This window comes from Mugil cephalus, chromosome 2, assembly GCF_022458985.1.
Source record: "Mugil cephalus isolate CIBA_MC_2020 chromosome 2, CIBA_Mcephalus_1.1, whole genome shotgun sequence".
NCBI classification, from domain to species: domain Eukaryota; kingdom Metazoa; phylum Chordata; class Actinopteri; order Mugiliformes; family Mugilidae; genus Mugil; species Mugil cephalus.
Genome location: NC_061771.1, coordinates 15,471,695 through 15,490,063, shown reverse-complemented (window position 1 = coordinate 15,490,063; position 18,369 = coordinate 15,471,695). Strand labels below are relative to the sequence as shown.

The 18,369-nt window shown below is 41.3% G+C and overlaps 1 protein-coding gene across 4 annotated transcripts in view; it reads right to left on the bottom strand.

The window, feature by feature from the left end:
- Positions 1 to 9,299: 9,299 nt before the first annotated feature.
- Positions 9,300 to 18,369, bottom strand: part of npnta (nephronectin a) — a 47,978-nt gene continuing 38,908 nt past the window's right edge. For all 4 annotated transcript variants that reach the window (XM_047579037.1, XM_047579038.1, XM_047579039.1 and 1 more), the window contains 4 exons: positions 14,342 to 14,431; positions 13,136 to 13,234; positions 10,881 to 11,140; positions 9,300 to 10,788 (listed from right to left, as the gene is read on the bottom strand). In XM_047579037.1, the coding sequence (XP_047434993.1) occupies positions 10,678 to 10,788; positions 10,881 to 11,140; positions 13,136 to 13,234; positions 14,342 to 14,431 (560 nt within the window). In that variant the 3' untranslated portion in view covers positions 9,300 to 10,677. The remainder of the gene's footprint in view (positions 10,789 to 10,880; positions 11,141 to 13,135; positions 13,235 to 14,341; positions 14,432 to 18,369) is intronic.

Here is an 18,369-nt window from a genome sequence, read left to right as displayed (position 1 = left end):
ACTGAATGTGGTTCTCATGAGTTGCTGCTTGATAGATAATTCATGCTACTCTACACTGACATGGTTTAAAGCTATTGTTTTCCACTGTTCTCCGAAAGTCTTGAAATGCACATGTGGTGCTCAGGTTGCACATTGCCTCCGTTCTGTTTTGTTTGCTCAAAACCACCTCATGGATACTGGACAATTATGATCCACCTTTTTTTCCATTTTTCTTTCCATATTTACACAATGGAATAGGCTCCTAGTGCCACGGAGGCGCAACAATGCGCCATATTTGTTCGCATATAAATTTATCTATATAAGAATAAATCAACATAAGCTTGACCAAATGCGAAGAGAGTGACAGTCTGTCAACAGGGGTGGCTCAGACGTCATAAGTAGTTGTATTGCCACAAATATGCAAATAGGAATCTGATTATTATTTATTATTTAGGATTTCGTTAATGAAACAGGAGTTGGTTTTTATTACTGCTAATGTTTGTCGTAACTGTAATAATAAAAATAATTAAATATAACAATAGGTCCAGTATTAGATATTACAGTACCATATGACAAAAATAGTAAATAAATACATGTTCATTGTTGTGTTCATTGTTACTCGGTACTGAATATAAACTTGCAAACAAAATGGAACGGGGACTTTCCGTTCCCGGTTGTTTTTAAATTTAATTGAATCTAATTTAAATCCAACACGATGAATAAAAATGCGCTTGATAAACTCTGTCAAGAGCGACGGCATCTCTCAAAAGAGTGGCAGTCATTGCCAGTAAAGCACGAGGCGTCAGTGTCAAGCCAGGGCATCAGTGTCAGGATTTACCCTAGTGGCCATGAGGCATCAGTGCCACTGGAAAGATCCTGACAGGTAGTCAGTGGGTGTCAGTGGGTGTCAGTGGGTGCCAGTGAGCATCGCATCCAGGAGTCACAGGTTGTCAGTGGATGCCAGTGTGTGTCACATCCAGGAGTCACAGGGTGTCAGTAGTGGGTGGCAGTGTGCATGACATCCATGAGTCACAGGGTGTCAGTGAGTGCCGGTGATCGTCAGGGACGTGTCAGTGTGCGTTGCATCCAGGAGTCACAGGGTGTCAGTGCCACTGGAAGGATCAGGGTGTCTCTCCTCTGTCCAAAAACGACACAAAGCTTATGAAGATCAATCATAGATAATGTAGATAGTAGTGGTGTTGGTGTTTAACCTCGGTTAATAGCTCTCTGAAATAACAAGTTAAATGTGCTATTGTGACAGTTAGTGGTTGGTGGTGGTGATGTACATCGTGCAGAATGACAAACTGCACCATACTGAGTGGTGTCCCGCAAAATCTTTTAAATTATCTTTTAAATAAGCATGATATGTGTGTATTGAATGCCGTAAACTGTATGAACCCTTCATTAGCCTCTTGCCACTCAATACTATGCAGACTGCATTTTGGAAGGGGAAGAACTTTTGGTCTGTAAAGCTGCCAGTAGTAGCCAGTAGGCACTGATTGTTCAGCACTGACGGTAGATCATTCACAGGTCTGTGTTTATTTCAGTGCAAAACTTTGTGAAACATTTCTGAGACTAAATTCTTTCTGCTCTCTAACTTCAGTTTTTGTATTTTGACCCCCTCCTTGGAATCATAGTTTTATTCTATTGATCTGGTACAACACAACTAACTCAATGCTTCTTAACTGACCTTTAAATGAATCAAAATACACTGCAATCAAACATGCATGATCATAGATCGTAGAATTATCAGACATTATTTAGCTCAGGGGTCTTTAACAATTTTTCAGATCCATGCGTCCTGTATTAAACATGGCCCAGTGCTTATATTGTACATTATTATCATTTTGCATTCAATATTAAGCTTTTCAGATAATAAACAGGTGCAACTGCCGTGAACATAAACATACCTGACATACACATATCTATATATACCATGCACTGTTAGCGATGGGGCGAGGCCTAGTGTGTACAGCAGCTTAGATTGACAGGTGTAGTGTGTCGCTCTGTGTGAAAAGGTGCGCTGTTGAGACAGCTCCTGTATCGCTGAATGAGTGAAGTCGCAACTGAAAGATAAAGTCATTTATCCCTTTACTAAAACATGTTGGATTCATGTTAATGTGTATTTAAAGAAATTGTATTCTGTGGAGGAAATTAAAAAAAAAACAAAGATTCCCTAGGGGTGGCGGGCCCCCTGGTGAAGAACTATTATTTAGCTTATTTATCTGGTCTCTGTGTGTCTTTTTCTCATGTTTACTCCTTTTTTTTTTGCGATACATACATGTGCAGCTTAAAGCCAGAAGAGATACCAGGTTTACTTCACTAGTGCACACTGCAAAGAAGCTGACAGGGGCCTGAAATGGAAAACAGTGTCTGCAATTTGTAACTGTGCAACAGAACACACGCAGCGAGCAGAGTCTTTGTCAGTGTACAGGAGACTACCTTTTTTTTGTGTGCGTGTCCCTCCATACCCCCCCCAGAGAAAGCTGGGATATGACAAAGAGCCTTTCCCTCTGTTCCCAGGAGACTTGTGGTTTCCCTGCAAGGTTAAAGTGAAGTCAAAGGAGACAACCTTCCCGTCTACCCTTCCATCTCTGACGGTAAAGTACGCCTGTCTAGGAACAGGTTTGTGTAAACGTACTTGAATGACACGATGGAAACTTTTCCCGCCTTTATGAGAAAAAACTACATTAAATATTCTTTACTCAGATATAAGCACCCCTGTCAGTTATTGTCTTAGGAAGAAGGAGACGACGCTGAGAAAATATAGAATAAAACAGAATGTACACTATGTACACATTAAATTTAATTGAATTCATTTGCACTGAGTTTTATTTCTATCGCGTCAATGACAAGACAAATTGTCTCAAGACGCTTTAAAGAACCCTGCCTGGAAAAAATCCTCAGGAGTGTGCGCTAAGACGAGATAAGCTCCCTTTTAACAAGAATAAACCTTGAGCACAACCCAGCTCATCTGCTTAATGGAGAGAATGAGGAGAGGAGTAGAAAAGAGCAACCGGGGGATCAAGATGATACATACGTAACTCACGGATGTAGAGTCTAACCATGATACAAGCAAGAGTACACAATATAGCATGCTCCATTAAATATTGATGGTGAATAAGAAATGAGCCGGCACTCATTATGTTAATTGCAGGAGAAATTCTGAATGGGTATAATGATGTAAGAGGTATCATAAGCAGGTTGGATAATTGCGTGTTCAGACATAGATGGAAATGGATGGAGAGAGGGGCACGCAGCTAATAACACGCTACACAGTAGTAACACAGGAATGCATGGATAGAAGAGAAGGTAGAAGACATGTGCATCATGGGAAGTCCCAAGCACCACCTTATTAATTATTCATTATTCTTTATTAAATTTATCATTCATATTATCTCTGCAATAACGTGTAAATGTTACTAATAAAAATAAATAAATAAATGTTAATAATTATAATAATTTTACTCTTACAGTCATATTTACATCTTCCAAGGACAGTTTGAATTAATACCTTTATAGCACAGTTTTTTCTTTTTGTATGTACTTTTTATTGTTCTATTTTTTTTGTTTTTACTTCCATAACTGTATCTTATAGTTACACGTCACATTGCACTCTGTGTGTGTTTATGAAGAGCTTTGGGTTTACGCCTTCATTTTAAATGTTTTTTTTTTGTTGTTTTTTTTTTCTTTATAGCACCATCATGTGGACTTCCTCAGTAACATTCTGTCAGGAACTATTAAGTAACATCCCAAACACTTAAAATGTTTCCCCCCTCTTGTACACTGCATTAATATTTGCTAAGTAAAATGCCACAGCCATTGTCAATCACTTTTTATGGTGTTTAGTGAGTTTTATGGCGCTGCATGTGTTTGGATTTGACTATTACTCAGAGGATGTGCTCGGGCCCACGCACAGACACTTATCATAAATGGTCTGCTGGTTTAAGGATAAAAGCTGAATAAGCCATCAGCGTTTAAGCGACAGGCTAATCTTAGTCTGAGTCACAGCTGTCGAGCGTGACAACTGCTCAGCCTTGATTGATGGTTACAAAAGCAGATGCTTTGTGTCAGGATTTGTGCAGTGTGTTAATGAACACCGCATATTTTCCAGAATTTTAATCCCGGACATATTAACAAAACACTTTTTATATATTCTCCATAATTAACGTCACCGGGCCCAAAGCTTGAGCAGCCGAGACAGCCAGCCAGCCAGGCATGAGGTCAGTTAGACTGTGGGATACAGCCTTTTGAATTTTTTAAATCCTTCCTGACAAACTTTCCAGACAGCTTTAAAATGTATTCCTGGATGAACACTGAGAAGTTTTACAAAAGACAGTCTACTAACAGCAGCTCAACTTCTCACCGGCTTCTTCACATGACAATTTGTGTGTTCTTTAGTCTTTTTTTTTTTTTTTTGCCGCTCGTTCCGAAAATAAAGAAATAAATAAAGAAATGGGATAGCAAATGGTGACGAGGTGGCGATGTTCCTTAATCGTTTCACATTTTATTCCCCCAAAACGTGGCTAAAATAGATTTTTTTTTGAGGTATCTCAAATACTCTGTAAAAATCTTTTGACCCTCATGTGTATGTATTTATGTTTAATCTCCTCCAAGAGACAAATTAGAGCATCATCTAAATAGTGTTATGTCAGTAAGAAGTAAATTGAGCCAAGTATAAATGGAAAGTAATAAACAACGCAAGAGACAACAAAAAACAACGGTTTGTTTTTAAAGAAGCTGAATATTTGTTAAAGAAGCGTTTGTGGGATTGTTTGCAAAGCTTCCTGCATTCCTGGCTCTCATGTTTCTACAGTACGTTGTGTCACTGAAGCAGGGAGCATCTCGAGCAGAAAAGGCCAAGTCAAACTCTATCGCCATTTTCATTTGTTATGTGACATGAGTGCACCCGAAGGATGTCAGAGTAATAAAATAACTTATAAAGAAAAGGCCTCCGAACAGGCTGCAGTGTACTGCTGTGGAGTCTGATTGGAAAGAATCAAAAATGTGTAGCTCACAATGTCTAATTTACAAGGAGTCATATGCCCTTCTGGCAAAACATTATGACCACCTTCCTAATATTGTATAGGTCTCTCTTATGTCTCCAAAACAACTGTGACTAATCAGAGAAAGGACATGGGTCTTCTGAGGATGTCCTGTGGTGTCTGGCAACAGGTTGTTGTTAGTGGGGGTCTTTGAGTCCTATTGGTTGAGGGGAGGGGCCTTATTATCCCACAGATACTTGATCAGTTTGGTATCTAGTGAATTTAGAAGCCAACTGGCACAACCACCTTGTGTGGTTTTCCAGGTTGCATCCTGCTGGGGATGGCTGCTGCCATCAAGAAATGCTATGGGGAGGAGGTACCTGGTCTGGTCTAGGTGGATGGTACATGTTAAAGTGACATGTTATTTACTTCATTAATGTTGCGGCTGATCAGTGTACTACTCTCAAAGTTAGAGAAAGTACTCGCCTACAGCTACTTAAAGACCGTAGCGTTTAAATTTTAACCATTATGAGGGCTTTGCTTGAGGTATTTGGTTGAGAGACTTGTTTACTTGTTTGCCGCCAGACTTCACCTGCTCTCAACCAAAGCCGGCTCAAATGCGATTTTTCAAAGGCGCTCTGGCACTAATAACCTGGCCCTGTCAACAGATCTACATATTCATATTCAGATATCTGCTCGAAGAGATTACTCCATTTCTACAGCTGCTTTTCCCCTCAGGCAAAACAATTGTTGACGGTTGACGTTCTGAAAAACGAGTCACTGACTCACAGTGGCTCAGAAATGCAGCAGATTTAAACTCTGTTGTACTGTGAAATACACTTTTACATGGTGCTGATTATCTTAATCGGCAGTGTGCTTGACAGATGACCAAATGTAACATTTTTATTTATTAGCTCCACACTGCGGCTTTTAACTGAACCATACTAGTTGACTTCCACTCATATCATCCACATGTCATCTGGTAACATTTAAATCATAGGTCTCAACAGGAGGGGCTACAACCCCTAGAGGCTACGAGAGGGTACTGCAGGGGTGTCGCAAAATATTTGAGTGATTGGACATTTTTCATATATATATATATATTTCCCCACCAAAAATTTTAATTTGCTTGAATGGATATTAACATGAATCCAACATATTTTAGTGAAGGAATAAACCAAGGTTATCTTTGAGTCAGCACTTCGCTCTTCACACGATCTTTCACACGGAGCGCTACACTAGCCAGACCTGCCAATCTAAAGCCTCCTCTACACAGTAGGCTCCGCCCCTATCAGTGCTGAGCCAATCAGGAGGCTGCATATTAAACGCTGTCTCTGTCCCGACTACATTTAGCTATGTTTAGAGGTAAAGGTATGTACGTTTATGGCAGTTGCACAGTCACTCTACTTGAATTAGAAATGATTTATTATTTGAATGTCTTGATAATGAAAGCAAAAGCATGATAATAATGTATATTTATAAATAGCACTAGACCACGTTTAATATAGAACTCATATAGTAGGTAGGGGGGGGCCCTACTTAATCTCTCCATCAGTCTGGGGGTCCTTGGCCTTAAAAACGTTGAAGACCCCTGGTTTAAATCATGATGTGAAAGACACACACTGGTATAGTTGGTTAAATTGTAAATTGTATTCAGGTAAAATATCAATTAGGTTGAACAAAACAGCTGTCATCCTGACCCTGAAGTAAGTTTACCACATTTCCATCAGGAAGCAGATGCAGCTGTAGGCGTGTGTTTTCCCAAAAGTGATGTTCTGACAGTAAAGCAACAGTAACAGTATTTTTAACTGATCTGTTAAAAACAAGTCCTGCTTGTTTGTCCCATTTTAGAATAGTCAATCCATATTTTTAAAAAAAAAAAATTATTTATTTTTTATTTTTGCTTATTGAAGTCAGAGTTGTGGCATAAACAGGGTGAGAAGGCACCCCCGCTCCCTTCACAAACAGAATTTTCATTACTTTGATCAAACGCCTGGTGGATTTGAACGCACTCTGCTCAATACTGACATTTTTCCCCAATTAACCCCCGATATCAAATGCCAGCAATTCAGGATAGATGGATCAGTGATACCGCTGGCAACAGTGGTAGTGCAGTGATATCCAAAGGCTGCTAACAAGAACCCTCAATCTTCCACATTCACTGACTGCCCAGAGGCACTAGAGAACATCTAGTGGTCATCTGCTCTGACCTGCCAGTGCTTCTCTGCTGAATCAATATTTCTTACCTTATCCTGGAAGACCCCTCCTTCAGACCGCTCTGAACTGTGCATCAAATTGGTGGGTTACTGCAGCGGGTTATTTACGGACAAACTGAGCCTAGAACGCACAGTCGAAAAATCTGAACGAGGTACTGACAGCTCCCGATCTGTTAGAACAACAGCTACTTATTATTGCTCTGTGAACATTGGCATCAGTGTAGTCTCACCTTCTCTGACATCGTGACAAAACACAGCAGTGATTAGCCTGTGAGTTAAAAGACAGATAAATGTCATTCTCTAAATTAAGAGCTTACACTTTCTTTAACATAATGGAAAGTTGCAACAAGGGATCAATGATTGTCAAAGAAATTCAGTGAAATCTAAAATCTCCCTGACATGCCATCAAACAGAGGCTCAAAGAGAACTCTCGCCTGCCTCGTCTTTATGCACGATGAAGGACATCTCCACTGCTTGGCTCTGTGAACATATCCCTCGTCATTTATCTCCTCATGTGGCATTCATTAAAGTGCCATTGGTGCATACTTCTTATTTTCATGGAGCGAGGGCCTGAGGATGGTCTTTCACCTTCATTAAGCCAGAAGCCTCATTCGTTATTCTAAAGGAGCGGAAAATGAATTTGATATGTCCTTTGCTTCGTATTTTCTCTATCACTTTTTGTGATGTGTGTGTGTGATTGTGTGAGTGTGTGTGTGTGGGGGGGATGCTTGACTTTGCTACCCTTCCAGGGACGACTGGGAATCCGGAGAGAGATTTGTGTTGTCTATTTCCTCTGCTGTCTGGATCTCTTTCTGCTGTGGCAGGTTTATCTTAATAAAAAGCCTGTTTGCTTGCCCCGTTGGTCCCGCATAAGCAAACCCAGGCGATTTTTTTTTAGGTATTTCATCACAGGTCATAGACAGGACTTGAGAGAACCCTCTGTTTGGAGACTCATCTAATATGAAGACTGTGGTCCTCAGTTGAGCAAACAGAAATCTGATTCATTTGGTGTTTGCTATTGTGTGTGTGTGTGTGGGGATCGGCCGCGATAACCATTCCTTCAGAGGCCATCCGACTATTTCCTGTTGACCACCATCACACAAAAGGGACGAGGTGACGTTATATTGTGCATATTATCACTACTTACCCAGAGAAAATAAAGGGCGGTCTGTATCAGAGCAGATGCTAACTGACCCAGTTAACATCACTTAAGAAACTAATTCTGATTTAAAGTGATGGATACGTTTTATAGTTCTGCGCAGCTCAACATATCTCACACAGGCGTTTATAATAGCAGTGTGATTAGTGCCCAGCTGCCTATTCAGTTTTATCTGCCGGTATCTGCCTGCCTTCAGACACAAGGGAGCTTCACAGCTGCAGTACAAATGAAGAGAACAGAACTCTGATCAGGTCAGGGAGGATTTGGGAAACGTGTGAACTCGTCCGGTTTGTCTGTTTTCTGCCGAGACTTTTTTTTTATTATTTAAAAAGAATTTTGTTCTGTGCTGTAAAGTCTTCGAATAATTGAATTCACAGTTAGGATTTCATATATAAATCACTATTGTTTTATAAAAGAAATCCCAAAAAAAGGCTTCAAAAAAAAAAGGAAGGAGACTGATTACAGGCAAAAGTTTTTCAGCCAATAATTGGATTTTGCTATGAAACGACATAGACCGAGCACAGCCGTGGCGCAGATAAGAGAAACACCATAATCTACTAGATACTTTGATCATAGTTTGAAATTCTGGGGCATCGTTATATATTAAAGGTAGCATTTTTGAGTTTTCACTCCATACAAACACAGTTTTGCTTGTTTGTTGTCAAATTCCATAGCATGAAAGTCTTAATAGTTTTGACGCTGCTACGACTTTATCCTTACGAAACCTTGCAGTGTCGCTGCAACATCAAATGGTCGTCATCCCTTTTTCTCCTCTCAGTCATTAGACTGTTGTCATTTGATGGAATTGCTACTCCTGAATTGCACGTGAGCCTGCAAGGCAAACCTCAAGACATGTTCATTAAAGCGTCATAGTGGTTTTATGATTTAATAATAGCAGTCACAAGCTTAGTGGGACACCTATAAAAGTATTATGAAAGAAGCATGTTTTGTGTCGTGGCATATCAGTCAAATGTATTTTATTTACATACTGGTACTCGGATAAAATCGAATTTTTGTGAATGCAACCATGCATACAGAAGACCTTTAACCTCCAGCTGATGCCCTTCATTATCACAGCATACAATAGGCGGCAACGTGCTATGCAAGTCACAGACAGAGCGTTACACCACACAAACACACACACTTTTTGCTAAACACAGCCTTGCGCGACACAAGGTTCCCATCTGCGCATGAGTCCTTTAATTAAAATCTGAAATGGCAACCACTTGTACTCCAATTAATATCCACGGAGGAGTTTACGTAACATAGAAACCACACAGCAAACGGGATCGTATAGAGTATGTACACACGACTACATTTACAATAATACAGTTTGTGAGAGCCTAAAAAGTCGTTGGCACCATTGTCTTTGTAACAAACTGCGCTCAGTTTATGTTAACAAAACATGTACACGTTTAATAGAAAGCAGGTGTTGATTCGCGAGTGTCAAAAATTGCGCGCTGATTCTGGTTTTGCACGCTTCCAAGTGTGTGAAGAACATGAGAGTTGGGAGTTTTATCAAGGAGCTCTGACAAAAAAAAAAAAGTTGGGAAAGAAAAGGTGCTAAATATTTAAGCTCCAGGCTACTGAGCAGATCTTTGAGTGGCAACGACGGTAAAGCTGTTGTTGAGAGTAAAGCTGCCAGAAATTCTGATTAGACCAACGAAAGCAGGGCTAAACTGACTCACTTTTTGGTTTTATACACTGTGTCCACATCAGACTTGGAGGAATTTGGATTCAGACCTAATTTGGATATATACAATTTGTCTTTTACATACAGTTTTTTCAGTCTAACCCCCAACGAAATGTGTATTTTGGATATTTTACAGGTCGAAATAATCACAAAAAGCAACCCCGGTCACATGTTTTACCAATACGCAAATGAAAAGCAATGCACTGTGGTTAAAGGCTCAAAGCAAAGCAAAAGTGGACTCCTAAAAGAAGGAGCAATCCTCCATCCATGAAGAAATGTAGTGAACTCCCAGCGCTGTGGCTGGGAGGCTACCAGGGCTGCATTTCCATGGTAAGTAGGTGCATGCAGGTTTCAGAGTATCGAGCCGATGGAGTGACGGGGAGGCCGAGAAGATTGGGGTGTGCTGCCGGGATCCGCCCATGAGATTAGGTTCGGTCCTTTTATTCATGGACAGTCGAGAGAGAGAGAAACCCACTGTTCTGCAGACACACAATTTTTCGGGTTATTGTTAAGATGGATGGCGGCCGGGTTGAGGGAGGGGATCAGTGAGCAGACAGGCGGACCGAGGGGACGTCACAACAGAGCCAGTTCTCTTTGAGATGATTTTCCCTCTTGTTTTCGCTCTGGCTTTCTCCGTTCTGTCAGTCAGAGTCTCCTCAGGTTGTGCTCCTCCGTGCAGGAGCCTTTCCTCAAGGTGATGTCGTCCACGGCCATCTCCCCACTCCGGCCTCGCCCGCGCTCCCCCTTTAGGATCACCTGACGAACAGCAGAACAATACAGGGTTAGCGAGAATGCAAACATTTCTCTTCTCGCTCGTTTGAAACGACTCAATTTGTTCTTATACTTACACTTTCTAGGCCTGTGCCCCATAACGTGATTTGGGTGTGCCTCCAGCCGTTCCCACCTGTTCGACCCCACACTGCTGGACTGTATTGTTTTCCCTTCTTCACGAACACTTGTAGCATCCCCACGTGGTGACCCGCCAGCTTGTGCCGAAACGACAGGCACAGATTGCCGTCGTTCCAGGGAGGGGTGAGCGGGAGGACCAGCCGGGCCCCGCGTCCAGTCCTCTTGTTTCCTGCTTCAGGAATGGTGAGATACCTCCCACCTGCAGAAATGATAACAGTCAGTCAGTCAAAATGTGCTTTCATCATAAATGTGCAACAATGAACGGAAGGAGGCAGCACTAAAATCAGAACCCAGCTTTGGCATCCAGCTTTGAGGAGAAATGCACCAAACCACTTCTGATATATTCGATAAAAGATATAAATATATTTGCAGTGTTTTTTTTCTTAATGCAGTTTTATTAATCGTCATGTTCACCAGTCTCACTGATTTACATATTATACACTGCACATTTATATTGCCAGTTGACATATTTTATATATATACAACATAAAATTGCCCGTTTCTATATATCAGTTCATTAGGTACACTAGTGAAAATGTAAAGAAATATAGCAATATATAAAGAAAGGTCGTAATTCAAGTGTATGATCATTTTGGGAGAAATGCTTCACTCGAGGGTTTTTGTTCTTTAGCCTAGCCTGTCGACAAAACAATAGAAACATGTGCCAGCACTGCAAACCACAGCCCTCACAATGAAAACACAGCTGAATCCACAGCCCTTTCGGTTTATATTTGTTACATTTAGATGAATTTGCCTTCACCCGTGTACCTAATGAACTGGCAGGTGAGTGTATGTTTACTTATTGCATTGACCGTAGTGTATGTACTGTATTGAACTAAAATAAAGTTGATATAAACAGATTTAAAACAACTTGCATTGAAGCAGGACAAACAGAAAAGAAACTACACCTTTGTAACTGACTACATGAACGAATTAAAAACTGTAACCTCCCAGTTAACAGTTATTAATGCAACTACTGTCCACTCACTTAAATCCTCAAAAAAAGCTGTACGGCAGAGGGTTATTTAATAGTAAAGAAAATAAGACAGTATACTTGCTTTAAGCAAGGAAAAAAAAAAAAAAACATTTTTGTAATGTTAAAAAGTAGACAGGATATAAATAGATAGTTTCTAAACACCCGACCCACTTATGTTTCTTTCCTCCAAATACAGTCAGTTGCCAGCGGCAAATAGATATCTTGTATTAATTTATGCATTAGTTAACGATAGTAGCGCTGGAGTCTTAAAAAATTTAAAGGTGATAGAGCTTCTGGGTAGTAGCTGATTAATGCTGTTGCATTTTTTATTTTTTTTTGCTTATCGTGCAGATCCATGTATGGCTGCTGTTAACCACAGGGGGTGTTAATAAAGATCTGCTGCAGGCCACAGAGATTTCTGAATTAATTATGAGGCCCTTTTTTTTATTTTTTTTTTCTCCTATTTTGATGATGGCTGTCATAGGACTTGATTAACAATAATTCCACGCATGCTTCATAAGCACTTAAGTAAAAAAAAAAAAACATCAACCTGTACCCAGAACGCATGTACCCATATCAAATGTTGTGATTAAGCATAACAACGTAAAATGCAAATTGAAATGTTACAAAGTCAGCACTTGGCTGTTGATTTATTGCAAATTATGTTCCCGGGAATGTACACGTCTGGGCAGCAATATTTATTGGCTTTGAAGCGAGAGCGCAGACTTGGCTGAAACGAGGCCTCAGTCTGAACGTCTGGAAACACACTAATAACGCGAAAACCGAGCCATTTGGCAGCAGAAGCCAGCAGTAGTTATTGTCACACTGTTTACACCTCATGCTGCCTCTAGTCTCAGCATAATTCTTCTCCTCGCCTGAACCCAAACAAAAACAGTGTCGCATTTCCATTTAATGCGAGCCACAGGTATCACTGGTGGGTCACGTAATCCCCTCCTCATTTGCATCGCTTTGTAGCGCTAATCTGCAGAAAAGACAAACTACTTCCCTCGAGTAATTTCATCTTGACCTGTAACTGAGTAGAACCAAACTGTGCTTGGAGTGTGTGTGTGTGTGTGTGTGTGTGTGTGTGTGTGCGTGTGTGTGCGCACATGCTTCACTTAAGGATATTGTCATTTCCATTCACCGGCTGTGAAAACAAATCGTTTTCCTAATTAAAAGTGGGTGCGTGACAAGAATTGACAGATGCCCTTCAATTACCTGACGGATCGGGCGTCGTCTCCCAGTGCAGGTCGCCGTCTTTGTCCCTGATCCAACCACAAAGGCCGTCGTCAAAGGAACAGCTCAGATACCCCGAGTCTGGATAGAGCAAAACGTGTGTTTCAGAGACGTGTCGGGTGCACACACATGAACATGAAGGCATCAGTCTGCTCTTTGCAGTGCTTCACAAGAGCCCCGCTGTGCGCCTCCAACGTCACATTATGACACGACGGAACTGTAAACATTTATTGCAATGTCTCTGAAGAGAGCAGAGGCACGGAGCAAAAGCAAGCACTGCAAAAGTCTCGTGTGGAAACGCATTCATCTAAAAAAAAAAATTGAACAAACATTTATCTGGGCTGCTGGAATCGCTTGTATCTGCTTTTGCTAGTGTGTGCATTTCCCTGCATGGAACCCACCGTATGCATGCCACACACTTTAATAAACTATGTTAAGGTTACAACAGAGGGTCATAATATTCAGTGACTGATGATCTCTTTCCTGGCGACGATGCCTAGACAATAACATTAAGGCAAAACAGGCAAAAATCGCTGCGGTATTATTCGTGCATTGTTCTACAAATTGGTTCAAAGATAAAAATAACATCCATCACTTTGTCCCTGAAACAGTGCGTCTGAAAAAAAACTAAACAAAAACACTTTTCAGTTCATTTTCTGAGCCAATGAAAATATCTCCTCTCCTGACACAGTATATCAAATGATGCACTGCGGACCAAAATAAACACGTAACTAAACCATTAAGCAATTTAATCTGCATACCACTGACACCGATAAATCACAGTGAGCAAACATGACAGAAAAGTTCGTCTCTTCGCTCTTGCAGCGTTTTGTCGCCGCAGAAACTGTGTATTAAATAATGTGGAGGTTCTGAGCAGAGCGCGGATGTTCCTCCAAATGATCAATTAATCACCCAAGCAGTCAAGCAATCAAGCAAGCATAATGTGAAAAGTGGAAAAGTCTGGCAGCGCGTTCTGGGCTGGGAGCCATTATTTAAACGGATACAGCCAGATGTCATGTGTCACCTCCTGGTGGAAGCCCCATCAAAACACATCTGGTCATCGTAACACCTTCACCCCAGCGACGCAGCTGTGAGCGCTGATTGTCAGCTTCATTTTTGCCCATAGCAAATGCGGCTCGTCCGTCATCGTTTGAGCCCTATAGGAGCAGATTGTCATCAGATGTGTACCTGGGTCATCCTTGGCTTCGTCCGCTGTGTTGCCCAGTTCAATGTCAAAGTCAATGTCGAGGACAGTGTTGTGGCCAGGGTTCCTAGGAACTGAGGAGACAGAAGCAGGTTTAGATTAACTAAGGTGTTACATTTGTTTAACAGCGTCCACTTGTGGCTTTGTTTCGTCACACAACGAGGCAAGAATGAATCAATGTCATGGTTTAACGCCAGCAAACCGGAAGTGCGTTTAGTAACTGTGCAATGGGATCAGAACACTTGAAAGCAGACACAAAATGGGTCAAATGTGAATCATAACGAGTAAAAACAGGGATGTTTCATCTGATGTGATGACTGGACAAATGTTGCCTCTACACCAGGGGTCACTTTTTTCACACTCACACTTTTTTCAGGCCAAGGAACCCAAACTGACGGGGACCCCCAGCACAGTAGGGTTTCGTAACTTCTTCTGACTCCATTTATCCCGTTACTAAAATATTTTGGAATCATGTTAAGGTGTTTTTAAAGACATTTAAATTTGTAGGGGGAAAATTAAAAAATATATACAAAAAATGTCTAATCAGTCAAAGATTTTGCGACCCCTCTGCGGTAACTCTACATACCCCCTAGGGGTCACGGACCCCCTGTTGAAGAACTATGCTCTACACCATAGGTCTTGTATTTATGAATTGCACTGGGCCGAGATTAATATAGAACACACGTAGTAGGTTGGGGGTCCCTACTTTAATCTCAGTTTGGGGGTCCTTGGCCTAAAAAACCTTGAAGCTCTTCACAACTGACAGCCTCAGTTCACGCGCACACGTACAGTACACAGCCAGCTCCGAAATAGACACTATCCATCTGCAACAGGGTCACTTCCCAAAATACCGTTAGCCGAGCTGTGTTATTTAAAGTCAACTGTGTGCAGCGTAGAAAATGTGTTTGTTTTTCCTTCCACCATAACCTTTTATAGAGATAGATGCTTTGACCCTTATATTTTAATGAATGATGATGTCTTGTCTTGACTGGTTATCATGAAAATAAAACATTTGCAGATAAGAGGCCAGTGGAATATAATAAGACAAATCACTTGTAAAACTATTCTCAGCATTTCCTGCTGTATCTTCTTAATACTATAAATGATGTTTAACCTGCACTTGAACGACCAAGGCCCAGAATTTCAGAACATATGCCTCCTCCTCCAGTGGGCAGCCTGGGTACTGAAGGGGCCCATCGCAACCGCCTAGTGATGACTGCCATGTAGCCTCTCAGTCGAAGGAATCTGACAGAGGGTGGGCGTGTGGTAGGGAGGGGTGGGGTGGAGGGGTGGGGTGGGGTGGGGTGGGGGGGGCAGGGGGGGGGGTCATGCTCACGTCAAGCTCTCAAGCAATCCAAGGCATTCAGGCCTTGCTGCATCTGTGTCTGTGTTTGTGTGTCTGCGCTTTTAAGGAACGAGGCCTCCCATGAATGCTTACATCCCGTCACAGAGCTGCAGATGTGCTGAGTAAGGCAGCGGTAATCTGATGCTACGACAAGCAAAGAAGGAATGTGTTTGGTTATTTCACCATGGTTGGAATCAAATTCTGTCAATTAAAATTAAAAGGGCAGTTTAATTAATGTTCTTATAAGGTAAAATAGCATAATGCTTTATTTATTAACCAGAGTTGAGTGGTAGTGATATAACATATCCCAGTACATTGACTAAATATATTTATGCTTCTGCTGATGCAAATTTGAAGAACTCAATAGTCCCCAAACAGCATGTCCTGGTTATGTTGTGTGGTCTGCAGACCTCATTGTCAATAGTTTCCATTTGGCTTTTTTAGGAAGTAGCTCAAATAAAAACTTGACTCACAGAAGGTCAGCGGATAATCCAGAGAAACTGGGGCAGTGTTTCTGCTTTGAGCTCTGCAAACAAAACCCCATTCATCTCCATTGAATTGAGGTGTTGGCAGAAATCAAGAAGAATACCTCAACCCTCAGCACATACAACATACAACAATGGCATGGCACGATAGTTCCAGGTTAAGCTTTGTACAGTTAATCCATGTAAAAACAAATTTATATGGAAACTCTCGATTCTAAGCGTTGCCACCCTCGACGCTTATTTATTTCATCCTGGAGGTCAATCAAAGACGTGGGGTTTATTATGTTCAACAGTGTTGTGCAAAGGATGTTATACCAGATCAGCAAAAACACTCCTTGATTTTGTACAGTTTGGAGACAAATACAGCACATTTCATGTTTTCTTTTCCCAGATGCAGTCTAGCCAACTTCCCCTTCTGCTGACATAACGTTAGAGCCGGGGTGTGAAAGCCTGGCATCTCCAAAACATCTGATTTAATGAAGCTTAGAAAGAACCTTTGTGATTGGATTTCACGCAAAAGCCTTTTTGACACCAACCTGCTGTATTTAAAGAGGGCTTATTATTCTCAGTAAATTATGTAGAAAGCATTGACCTTAAATTCACTTGCATTTTGAGAAATGTGCTTCGCCTTCTTGCTGACTCTGATGAGCAGATACAACTCTGAGCTGGGAGGTGGTAATCTTAGCATAAAGAAAGGCAGCAGGAAGAAGCCTGCCTCACTATTAGCCTCTCAAAGGCTCACAAATTGGCACAGTTCATTTAATTATTGCTGGAAGAGGTGTCAAAAAGTGTAGTTAGGCTGTCTACACTTTTGCCGTGGACCCAGCAGATGATGCTCAAGAGATTCTGGTGTTTATAATAGAATACAAATATACGGTAGCTATAGCAAATATGGAAATAGTTAGCATGTAACTAACTACCATTGTTATATTTCTAGTCTATTTTAGGTTCTAATACATGGTGGTAATGAGTTAAATGTAGGGGTACTGTTAAGTATACGCCAATCACCCACAGCATTATGACCACTGACAGAGAAGTGAATAACATCGACCATCTTGTGACAGTACAGTGTTCTGCTGGGATCGTTTGGACCTGGCATGAGTGTGGATGTTACTTAGACATGTACCAGTCACCTAGACCAGACCAGGCACTCCAACCCCACCCCCAGTAAGATGCATCCTGACACAGACTACACACAAAAACGGTTTAGGATCAATTTAAAAAACATGAAGCTGTTGACCTGGACTCCAAATCCACTAGATCCTAAACCGATCCACAGAGGCCCCTCCCCTCAACCCAAAGGACCCAAAGGCCCTCACCGACAATATCCTGTTACCAGACACCACATCACACCCTCAGAAGGTCCATATCCATTCTCTGATGAGTCACAACTGTTTTGGAGACCTACACAATATTAGAAAGGTGGTCGTAATGTTATTGTCGGTCGGTGTACGATAGATCAGGCCATCCAGATCCAGATTTATGCTCAATGCGTTTTTCTAACAAGCATAAATGTTAAAATGCTTTTCACTTTAACTCATCTGAAAACAGGAAAATGCTAGAAGAGAAGCTGTAGCTCACTGTGCAGGTCCAGACAGAGGAAACTACAAAACTCTGACTTTTTTTTCCATCTACAGCACACGCCTGCTCTTGAGGCAGAGCTGGAGTGTTCTTCACACCGTGGGGCCCTAATTCATTTCCGTCTCATTATTTAAATAATCACTCGGCGGCGTCTCTCTTTTCTCCCCCTCTCATTTTATTCCAACCACCTTCAGGAAGCCTGGCTTTCTAGGACTGCTCTGCCGTGGTGCAAACTATTAGATTGATATCTCCCTCAAGCAGTGCAGACAGGTGTTAAGGTAATCTTCTCTCCTCTTCCCCTTTTCTAATTATGCGATGCCATCTGGCAAGATGAGTAAAGAACCACAGTATTTCACCCCTTAGTCTGTGCTTAGCTGATGCTCCTCGACTTATGAGGAAACGGCTTAAAGATTGTTTTTGGTGAACCCGGACGTTTGCTGCGCCTCTGCAAGCCAGCATGATTCCTGTTTAGTAAGTGTGCGGCTTGCTAAGAGATTTTTGGAGGTTACAACTTTTATATAATGTAAATGGATTAAAACAGTCGGATATCGCATGAAAATACAAAAAACAAATATGCATTGTATTTCCATCTCTAAATACA